This window comes from Hyperoodon ampullatus (genome assembly GCF_949752795.1).
Source record: "Hyperoodon ampullatus genome assembly, chromosome: 4".
NCBI lineage: Eukaryota > Metazoa > Chordata > Mammalia > Artiodactyla > Ziphiidae > Hyperoodon > Hyperoodon ampullatus.
In genome coordinates, this window is record NC_136917.1 from 27601189 (window position 1) to 27612916 (window position 11728).

Below are 11728 nucleotides of genomic sequence, written 5' to 3' on the forward strand. Positions count from 1 at the left end.
GCTCTTCCACGTGATCCCTGCCCCCGCCCATATCCCAGGCAGGGTCGGTGCAGACACTCAAGTTGCCCAATCAGGGGCGCCGGGGCCTGTAGCACTATCCTCAGAGGCTCCAAAGGTGGTGCCCGAAGCGCTGTGCAATCAGAGTGCGTGCGTCGGGGAACTACCCAATCAGAGTCCCCATGGGGAGGGAGTACTTGGAGAACCGTCCAATCAGAGGGCGAGGAAACCCAATTCTATCCAATCAGGGCGCGGGGCCCGGAACACCGCCCAATCAGGGCCGGGGGGCGGGCACGCTCCCAGCCCGTGTAGGGGGTCGTTCTCGGCCGGCAGTGGTGCTGGTGCGCTACTCCGCGCAGCCCGAGGTTAATCTTCCCCATCGCTCTCACCTGCCCAGGTCGCGGGGCCGCGAGACCGCGGGAAGGACTCCCGGCAGAGTCCGGAGCGGGGCGGAGATGGTGAGTGCGCTGGCCGGGTCGGAGACTGGGAGGGGCTGGTTCGAACCGGCAGGAACCAGCTGGAAGCTGACGCGGGCCGGGGTCTCCACGCCCCTCCCCCAGGGTCCCGGCCAGAGTTCCCGCCTTTGGTCGCGGGGTGGGGGGGGTCCCCCTGTATCCCCTGCTTTTTCTTTACTGACTCACCAAGCTGCCTAAACTATGAGGCTTTAAACGAGGGGATCTTTTAATTTCTCATTTGTTTATCGCAACCACAGGGGGGAGGGTATATAGCACCTATTAGACATTCAAGGTGTTTTTCATTAAATGGATGGATTCTGATGCCCATGGGATTGAGTTTCTCGCATGTAAAAAACTAGGATTAGAGTCAGCATTTCAAGTACAAAGAATGAGTTGCAATTACAGTGAACCTGTAGATGAATTCGAGGGTGGATCTACATCCTGTACGGTATTGAACTTTGCGATCCACGGTCTTGGTATGTCTCTCCATTAATTTCCTTTAATAATGTTCTGCTGTTTTCGTCATGTTTTACAAAACCTTTGTTAGACTTGTTCTGCATGTAATGTTGATGCTGATTTAAATGGTATCTTAAAAAAAAAACTGTTCCTGGTACATAGAAGTAAACTCATTTTTGAGCATTTTTCTTAGTGTCTTTGTTAGGTGCAAGCATAGATTTTAATTATTGATCTGTAAAATCTTTGAATCTTTACTTACAAAATCTTACCTGCAAATAATGATACTTCAGTTTTTTTCTTGTCCTGTCATTTTACCTTTTTCTTTTCTTTTTAAATGATTCATCAGGACCTCCTGTCCAGTGTAGAATAAGGTACTCTGTGTGTCTTGTCTTCTTGACAAGAGAGCTGTTTTACTATTTCAGATTTTTCATTTAACATTGCAGTAAGTGTTTTTATGCACCATCTTCCCCAGGTAGCCATGTTCCTTCTAGTTCTGATGTATTAAATTTTTATGTCCATTAATGATAGTCATTGTTTTGGATTTGAGGACAACGAATTATGATTTTTCTGCATTTCTATTAATATAGTAAAATGGATTAACTTTTGTATACTGAAAACTACAAAAAAAACTTTAATTTTTATTGGAGTATAGTTGCTTTACAATGTTATGTTAGTTCCTGCTGTACAGCAAAGTGAATCAGTTATACGTGTACATATATCCCCTCTTTTTAAGATTTCCTTCCCATTAATGTCACCACGGAGCACTGAGTAGAGTTCCTGGTTTTATAAAATGGATTAATTTTTGAACATTATTGCATTCCTAGAATAAAATGAGCTTGGTTGTGGGACTTCCCTGGCGGTCCAGTGGCTAGGACTCCATGCTTCCACTGCAGGGGGCACGGGTTCGATCCCTGGTCTGGGAACTAAGATCCCACATGCCCCATGGCTCGGCAAAAAAAAAAAAAAAAAAAAAAGCTTGGTTGTGCTTGATTATGCACATTACTCATTATTTAGGGAACTAATTTTTAATAGAATTTTGCACCTGTGTTTGTTAATGATAGTTTATTTTTTTCATTTGTACTATTCTGCTCTTGGCATGTCTCTGAAAAAGGAATTGTTTTCTGCTCATAGAATTATTGATCTCGTTAATATTTAATAAAACTAGCCTGTAAAACAATTTGGGATTTTTGTTTCCTTTTTGTGAATGTTTGAAAACACCCTTTTATTATCTTTAAGGGCTTCCCTGGTGGCACAGTGGTTGAGAGTCCGCCTGCCGATGCAGGGGTCACGGGTTCGCGCCCCGGTCCGGGAAGATCCCACATGCCGCGGAGCGGCTGGCCCCGTGAGCCATGGCCGCTGAGCCTGCGCGTCCGGAGCCTGTGCTCCGCAACGGGAGAGGCCACAACAGTGAGAGGCCCGCGTACCGCAAAATAAATAAATAAATAAATAAATATTATCTTTAAATTACTTTCGACTACTGAGTAGTATGGAAGTACTCAGATTTTAAAATTTTATTTTAGACCATTCCCCTCCTCTTGTGTTTAATCCCTAGAACATCCCTAATTATGTCTGCTTTTTCATTTGTAACTTTATTTGCCCATGCTTTGTTTTTCTTGAAAAAAATTGTCAGAGGTTGCAATCTGATTAGTTCTAAGAGATGTGGTTTGTATGGTTTTTTGTTTTGGACTCGCTGCACAGCTTGTGGGATCTTGGTTCCCCAACCAGGAGTTGAACCCAGGCTCTTGGCAGTGAAACCACAGAGTCCTAACGACTGGACCGCCAGGGAATTCCCAAGAGATGTGTTTTTAGCCTCCCTTTTATATCGTTCATTTTGCCCTTCACATTTCATTCTGTGCTTTCTTCTTTTATTCTGCTTCTCTTTTTCCAGATTCTTGAGTTCATTTTTAGCCCATTGGTACTGTTCTTTCTTTCTTTTTCTGGGAGTAGATGGTGCTTCTGCTCTTGGCTGGGGACACTTTGATTCTAGTGTCTCTCCAGTGGGACATGGTGAAGTTAACAAGCACTTGAAACCTTTCCAGAGGTTTTGTGAAATCATGACATTCTGTTTCTAATCCTTATAGTTTAAAAATGCAGTGGCATTAAAAACAAACAAAAAACCAAGCCACGGTATCCATTTCCAATGTTACCCAGATGGTTGTCTCTGTTATGATTTCACCCTGCCCCAGTCCCTTTGCTCATGTTCCTAGTTCCAAATGCCTTCATTGTCCTGTATTTTACCTACAGCACTTAACCCTTCATCTAGATAATATTCAATTTACTTATTGTCTTCCACCATGAGATTTTAAGATCCATGTGGTTCAGAATTTTTCTCAAGTGCTGTATCTCTATAACTGCATGTAGTAGGAATTATCACCTAAATAGATTTTCAGCAAATGAATGAGTCAGAGCTACAGCTGTATAGGGAAGCAACTTGCCTGAGACAGAGGGCTTTGCCAGGAGAAAGAGCCCAAGGATGTCTGATGTGAAGAGAATGTTCCATTTTTCTAGTCTCCACTGTCCTCTCCAGGAGACAGGCAAAGTCTAGATCTGCACTGTCCACTAGAGCACCCCTGGCCACACATGCCTGTTGAGTTCTTGTACAGCTATCAAAATTGAGTTGGGTGCATGTGTGAGATCCATACCAGATTTCTAGCATTAAGTATGACAAAAATAACATAGACTATCTCAGTAATTATGTTAGTTATGTACTGAAACGATCTGTGTACTTGTATTTAGTGGGCAAAATGAAAATTATTAAAATTTCAATACAGGGACTTCTCTGGTGGTCCAGTGGTTAAGACTCCATGCTCCCAATGCAGAGGGCCCAGGTTCGATCCCTGGCTGGGGAACTAGATCCCACATGCCGCAACGAAGATCCCACGTGCCGCAACTAAGACCTAGTGTGGCCAAATAAATAAATAAGTAAATAAATATTAAAAATTTCAATATGACTTTTTTATAAGGTAGCTACAAGAAAATTCAAATTTGGATATATTGTCTGTATTGTCTTCCTATTTAATGGCACTGCTCCACAGGCCAAACCCAGCCTGCCACCTATTTGCATAAATAAAGTTTTACTGGCACACCACCACATCCATTCTTTGACATGTTGTCTCTGTCTACTTCTGTGTGACAAAGGCAGACCTGAGCAGTTGCAACAAAGACCACATGGCTAGAAAAGCCTAACAATGTACTATCTGACATTTGCAGACAAAGCCTGCTGATCTCTGCTCTAGGTCATTGTACACATTTTGGGGAATAATGGGCATAATCATCCTGTAACATGTATATACAGAAATGCAGCTGCTAGACATTTAGGCTTTTAAAGCAGTCAGACCTACGTACAAGGTTCTAATTGGGTAACATTGAGCATATTATTAATTGATTCTGTCCTTTTGAGTTTCCTCTGCTACATACTGATTGTAATGATATCTACTGTGAGATTTATTATGAGACATAAATGAACTCAGGTGTGCAAAATATTTCACACATCATGGATGCTCAAATAGCACATTTTCTTATTAATGCTGTTGTGAGACTGTTACAGGTTTTTTTTTTTTTTGCGGTATGCGGGCCTCTCACTGCTGTGGCCTCTCACACTGCAGAGCACAGGCTCCGGACGCGCAGGCTCAGCGGCTATGGCTCACAGGCCCAGCCGCTCCGCGGCATGTGGGATCTTCCCAGACCGGGGCACGAACCTGCGTCCCCTACATCGGCAGGCGGACTCTCAACCACTGCGCCACCAGGGAAGCCCTGTTACAGGTTTTGATGGCTTTTAAATGTCACCTGATACACAGCAGTGGAAGAGTTAGTTGAATTTTATCTGTGGATAAAAGTTTGTTTTGAGACAGTGCTAGATACCAGAGTACCTTGGTAATTAGTAATTAAGGATGCCCAAAGCAGCTGACTTTACTTACCAGCCTCATGAGAGAGTGTTCCCATTCTGGAGCATTCTAGTTCTGCTGCTGTTTATTGAACATGTAAATCGTATCCCCTGCATTGGACTGTGGCAGCCTATGTTCACACCTCTGCATGTGGAAGCTGATAGAGTGATGCACTTCCTCAAAAGCCAGGCTGTTGGGGGACCCTGCGAGCCATCAGATTCCATGCTCGGGGTTGGGCAGTTATGCCTGTCTGCATGCCACGGAGTGCAGAAATGACTGCTGTGTGTAGTGCCCCTAGGAGGCTGGTGTATAAGTCAGTGCCTCTGGCTTTTCAGTGGGAGCAGATGTCCTTTGGGAGGAAGGTGCCACCTGATCCCTTTATACCTTTTATGATCTGGGCAGATTCACAGCCAAACCCTTCTGGACTTCAATTAATTCATTTCTACAGTGGGCTCAGAACTGCCTCTTCACAGGCAGGAAGGACCAGGGCATTCTTTTCTGGGGAAGGCAAGGCTGTTCTGGTGTCTTGTGACATCAGTGACATCAGTTGAGGAAGAGCCACCACCCATAATTTTGACATCACTCATAATTATCAGCACTCAGGCCCCTGAATGCAGGCACTGTCGTGAGGTCTGAAGTCTTAGGCTTCCCTTCTCTTGGCTGGGCTCCAACTTGTCAGTACACTGACTGCCTCCTGGAGAGCATGGAGAGAAAGGAAAATATGCTGTTTTATAAAAGAACAGGAGACAGATAAGTAAATATTAATGCTTCGCATAAAGGTGGACCTGCCAGTTTATGATGGATTGGAATTTTCCAAGGAACTATATCCATCTCAGGGCCTGGGTTGAAGGTTGGGCATAATCAGGCCTCTTGAGGATCAAATTGTTCGTGAGGGGGCAAGCAAGAAATGCCTCTGGACCCTCACTGTGTTTTAATTCATTAAAACCTCATCCAGGCCTGACTTAGTTTCATATCATGCTTTGGCCTGTATTGGACCACGAAGAAGGAGATGAAATCATTTTCATTACAAGGAACTGATGTTTTTAAAGATAAAATACTTGTTTTATTTGTACAGTATTTCTTCCATATCTCCAATGTATTGTGGACTGTTCTGGACCCTTCAGATGGAGGGGAAGAGTGGAAGGAGCCAGAGTCAAACTAGAGAGATGGGTGTTAAATCTATGAGGCAGGCTGGCATCTTGGAGGAAGTCAGCACTGAAGAGAGGGGAAGAGATGATGACAGAGCCCTAGAGTTGATGGGAGACCACAGAACCATGGATGAACTTGCTGTGAATTGAGTCCTGGTTCCCCAGTACTGTCAGCCTCCCCCTTCCTTCTGCACACACAGGTGGAGAGTGGTACCTTGCTAAACCAGAATTTGTTGGATGTTTTAGGAGTCAGTGGTTTTTGAAGATGTGGCTATGGACTTCACCCCAGAGGAGTGGGCTTTGTTGGATCCGGCTCAGAGGAACCTCTACAGAGATGTGATGCTGGAGACCTTCAGGAACCTGGCCTCAGTGGGTATGGATGACATCACTGCTTTACTGACTCTCTAGAGGACAGGTATCCCCAAGCTATTGAGCTTGCTCTAGAACTTGGGCTGAACAGTGGGAATTTATTGCTAAGTAAGATAGACATGGTCACATTACTACGGAGCATATAGTCTAACAGCTTTCTCATGTATGTATGAAACCTACTACTTTCTCATTAAATGTTTTTAGCCTCTGTTAAGGGTTATAACTGTTCCTTAAGAGGAACAGCCCTTGTTGAGGAACATTACATTTGGAAATATTAATTAGAAAAAGAAATTACTCTTCTTTCTGTGGAAGTTGAATTTTGCAGATATGTTAGCTTCCCTTTTGTTGACTTTTCATCCATCCTCATGAATGGCCTTGCCCACATTGAAAGACCTTCCATAGTTCCTCTTTGAAAGTTTATATTTAGGCATATGCATTTTGTCCAATTCCGTCCTGTGTTGCTTCCTGACAACAGGGCATTTATGTCACCAGAAGTCTCAATCTTCATGGAAGTATTTCCAGTAAATTGCCCACCATTCTGTCTTCTTGTCCTTATTATTGTCAAAGTCCTGAAGTAGCCAGAACTCCTCCAATTCTTTTTTTATGCAAAAGTGTATTTTTCCTTATAAAATTTATCTCTTGGGTTGCTCTTGGAAAGAAATGTACATGTTTCCTACTTATTTTCTTGCCTTAATCCCACAAGTTCATTCCAAAGAAAGTAAACTTGTTACTATTTTTCATATTATGGCACTCAAAATCAATGGGTTAAGTCCTCTACAGTGAATGTTTGGGGAAGAAGTATGAAATGAACAGAATATAGTAAGTTTCAGAAGAAATGATTCCTGGTTCTTCATTTTAGGAGAAAACTGGAAATGCCATAGCATTGAAGATGAGCACAAGAACCAGGGAACACATTTGAGGTGAGTGACACATACATTAGAGAAAGTAGGTCTCAGGAGAGAGTGCTATGATATTAATAAGTGTGTAGATATATGTCAGATCTTAAGTGTTTACAGAGAATTTTCACAAGACAATTTTATAAACATGATACAGATGTTGGCTGATTGAGACGTAGTTCAGTTGTAAACAATTGTCAGGGAAAAAAATCCCATATATAACAAACAGTGAAAATGGTACCTCAGGTTGAGCCCTCTGTCAGAGCACTCAGCTTATATCACTTTGAAACAATTCTAACAGGGCAAGAAACATACACATTCACTGAAAATGGTAAAAGTGTAATCATATATATATATATATATATTTTTTTTTTTTTTTTCTTTTGCGGTAAGCGGGCCTCTCACTATTGTGGCCTCTCCCTTGCGGAGCACAGGCTCCGGACGCGCAGGCTCAGCAGCCATGGCTCACGGGCCCAGCCGCTCCGCAGCATGTGGGATCTTCCCGGACCAGGGCACGAACCCGTGTCCCCTGCATCGGCAGGCGGACTCTCAACTACTGCGCCACCAGGGAAACCCTAAAAGTGTAATCATTAAAAGCCATAATGAATTGTTAACAAATCATTAGTAATATGATTCCTATTTTTAACAGATGGCGTGTGGTGGAGATACCCTCAGAAAATAATGAAAGTAATCAATGTGGAGAAACCAACCAGATTTCCAATCTTATTGTACATAAGAGACTTTCTACTGGAGTAAAATCCTATGAATACAATAAGTTTGAAAAACCCATCATGGATTCTTCATCCCTCAAGAGTCCCATAGCATCATCTCAACATGGACAAAAACCCTATCAATGTAAGGAATGTGGGAGAACTTTTATTTCTTACTCATCCTTTGGGGCACACATAAGAGCTCACACTGAAGAGAAACCCTATGCATGTAAAGAATGTGGAAAAGCCTTTATATATTTCTCCAAACTTAGAGTCCATATAAGAACTCACACTGGAGAGAAGCCTTATGAATGTGAAAAATGTGGGAAAACCTTCAGATCTCCCTCAAACCTTTGGACACATAGAGAAACTCATACTGTTGAGAAACCCTATGCTTGTAAAGAATGTGAGAAATCCTTCTCTTCTCCCTCTTCTCTTAGAAAACATGTGAAGGTTCACAGTGCAGAAAAAGCCTATGAATGTAAGGAATGTGGAAAAGCCTTCCTTCATTCTTTTTACCTGATCATACATGCAAGGATGCACACTGGAGAGAAAGCCTATAGATGTGTGGAATGTGGGAAAGCCTACAGCTGGCCCTCAGACCTTAGGATTCACATGAGGACACACTCTGGAGAAAAGCCTTATGAATGTAAACTGTGTGGAAAATCTTTCAGTTCTCCTTCGTCCTTTAAGGGACATTTGCGAACTCACACTGGAGAGAAACCTTACGCATGTAACAAATGTGGGAAAGCCTTCAGTAGTCCTTCATACTTTAGAACACATGTGCGAATTCACACTGGAGAGAAACCCTATGTGTGTAAGCAATGTGGGAAAGCTTTCAGTTGGTCATCATCTTTTCGAGGACATTTGAGAACTCACAGTAGAGAGAAACCGTATGAATGTAAGGAATGTGGTAAAGCTTTCAGTAGGCTTTCATCCTTACAAAGACATGTGAGAATTCACACTGGGGAGAAACTCTGAATGTCAGCAGTGTGGGAAAGCCTTTTATACTCCCCATCCTTAAAAAAAACACATGGAAACTCAGGAAGGAAACTCCATGCCAGTTCCAATGATGGAAGGCCTGCATGCAGTTTACATGTATTGTGCACCACAAATTGCATAGCATTGGAAAATATTTACAAAGGTCTTGGATATACTGTTGGCTTTATTAGCGCCTTATTCTTAAAGTAGATCCCTATCACACTATTTCCAGTTCTTTCTGAGAATAACATCTAGGAGATAATAATTCTTTAAGTTATTACTTTGCCAGGGCTGCCCTAACAGATTGCCACAGAGTTGTTGGCTTAAAGAAACAAATGTATTTTCTTCCAGTTCTGGGTACTAAAAATTGGAAATCAGGCATTATTAGGGTTGGTTCCTCATGAGGGTTCTGAAGAAGAATCAGATCCATGTGCTCTACAAACTTCCAGTAGCTACAGCAATCCCTGGTGTTCTTGGCTTATGGACGCCATCATTTATTTATTTTTTGGGCAGGGCATACTGTGAGACATGCAGGATCTTAGTTCCCTGACCAGGGATTGAAACTGCGCCCCCTGCAGTGGAAGCACAAAGTCCCAACCACTGGACTGCCAGGAATAGACACAAGCGTGTATCATTCCAATTTCTGTCTTAATTTTTTTTTTTTTTTGCGGGACATGGGCCTCTCACTGTTGTGGCCTCTCCCGTTGCGGAGCGCAGGCTCCGAAGGCACAGGCTCCGCAGCCATGGCTCACAGGCCCAGCTGCTCCGCGGCATGTGGGATCTTCCCGGACCAGGGCACGAACCCGTGTCCCCTGCATCGGCAGGCGGACTCTCAACCACTGCGCCACCAGGGAAGCCCTGTCTTAATTTTTTTAATTAATTAATTTAATTTTGGCTGCATTGGGTCTTCATTGATGCACACAGGCCTTCCCTAGTTGCGGCAAGCAGGGGCCACTCCTCGTTGAGGCACACAGGTTTCTCACTGCGGTGGCCTCTCGTTGCGGAGCACGGGCTCTAAGTGCATGGACTTCAGTAGTTGTAGCGCACGGGCCCAGCTGCTCCACGGCATGTGGGATCCTTCTGGACCAGGGCTCGAACCCGTGTCCCCTGCATTGGCAGGTGGATTCCCAACCACTGTATCACCAGGGAAGCCCAATTTCTGTCTTAACATCCCCTTCTCTTGTAAGGACACCTGTCATTGGATTCAGGGCACACTCTAGGATGATCTCATCTTGAGATCCTTATTACATTTACAAAGACTCCTTTTCCAAATAAGTTCACATTCACGGGTTCTAAGTGGACATATCTTTGGCGGGGAGGGGGAAGGCACCATTCTACCCACTACATACCCTGTCAGCCAAATTACATACCTTTTGGTATATAGTGTTTTCATCATGAATTGCTTATTATAAAGGTTATTTACACTATGAAATCTTTTGGACCCATAGATCTTTTGAAGTGTGTGTGTGTGTGTGTGTGTGTGTGTGTGTGTATATATATATATTTTTTCCACACCACATGGCATGTGGGATCTTAGTTTCCCCAACCAGGGATCAAACCCGCACCCCCTGAAGTAGAAGTGTGAAGTCTTAACCACTGGACTGCCAGAGAAGTTCCCCTGAGTGTATTTTAAAATACGTAACTAGTGGAATGTTAGTTTTATTTGTTTCTAATTATTATTATGTTCCAGTCCACAATTTGGATCTTCCTGCAAGCTCCAACATGTCCACCCACACCACTGATTTTATACTTTCTTGGTTGATGACCTTCTCTGACATTCTCTCTTTTCTCCAGTTCTTACCATATTTGTGTTGGGTCTAATTTGTGTAGTGAACATCTTATATCTAGTGGCCCTGTGTTCCTGACTCTATCCTGAAAGTTACAGTTGTGATGTCAGAAAACACTTAGGACTTTATTTCCTGATTGCATTGTTGAGTGGTTGCATTTACCCTGTACTTTTTGTTTCCAGACAGTTCCACATGAGAGATGGGCACTGTACAGTTATATGAAGCAGATTGTGTGAGTTTTCTGTTATTCACAGCTGAATGCAGTCTCTAAACAATGAACTTAATATGTGGTCAGTAATTAAAATTTTCATGCTTGCAAAATAAGATACATATTTTTTAAGTCCGACACAAGGTTCTGTACATATTTCTTAGAAAAATCCAAGTAAAACTGGTTTTATGATTGCTGTATACTTAAACATTATCTTTCATGTACTGAGAGAGGATATGTTAAAATATTCCAATACAATTATGTATTATCAAATCAGTAATATAATTTTTGTCTTTTCAAACATGTTCTGAGATTATAGTACATAACTATCTTAAATTTTTTCATGTGAATTTTCTTATAATAGTTTCCCATTAAAGCAACTTATTCATTCATAAGAATAAAAGTTTATATACTGGCTATGTCAGTGCCCACGAACCAGAACCCAAGAGAAACACACCTGCAGTTGAACAAAATTGGGTTTGTTGACTTATATGCAGTGGGGTGACCACATAGCATGATGAACAACAGGACATCTCAGAAATTCTATGTTAGAAAGGACATACGGGAATCAGACGTATTTCAGATGATTTGGGGAGACACTTCAAAGAAGCTTTGCACCAGGTTGGCTGTTGCCAGGAAGTGTGCAGTAAAGAATTAACCCAGCAGGCTTTGGTTGCTCAATCTCCACACTTTTCAAAGAGCGCACTGGTCCTTGACCAGCTCCTGGGAAATAAGTTCTGAGTCCTTGGAATATTCTGCCCGATAAGACTGTTTTGTCTGCCTGAGGCCTTGGGCCACACTTTTTATCAGTTTGACTAGATAGTTTATGCTAACAGT

At 42.7% G+C, this 11728-nt stretch overlaps 1 protein-coding gene across 1 annotated transcript; it reads left to right on the top strand.

The window, feature by feature from the left end:
* Positions 1-314: 314 nt before the first annotated feature.
* LOC307051495 (zinc finger protein 564-like) lies at positions 315-10955 on the top strand. Its single transcript, XM_079701870.1, has 5 exons — positions 315-455; positions 6187-6313; positions 7169-7229; positions 7855-8060; positions 10866-10955. Exons 1-5 carry the CDS (start codon positions 453-455, stop codon positions 10877-10879), a joined length of 411 nt encoding a protein of 136 aa, XP_079557996.1. The 5' UTR covers positions 315-452; the 3' UTR covers positions 10880-10955.
* The last annotated feature ends 773 nt before the right edge of the window (positions 10956-11728 follow it).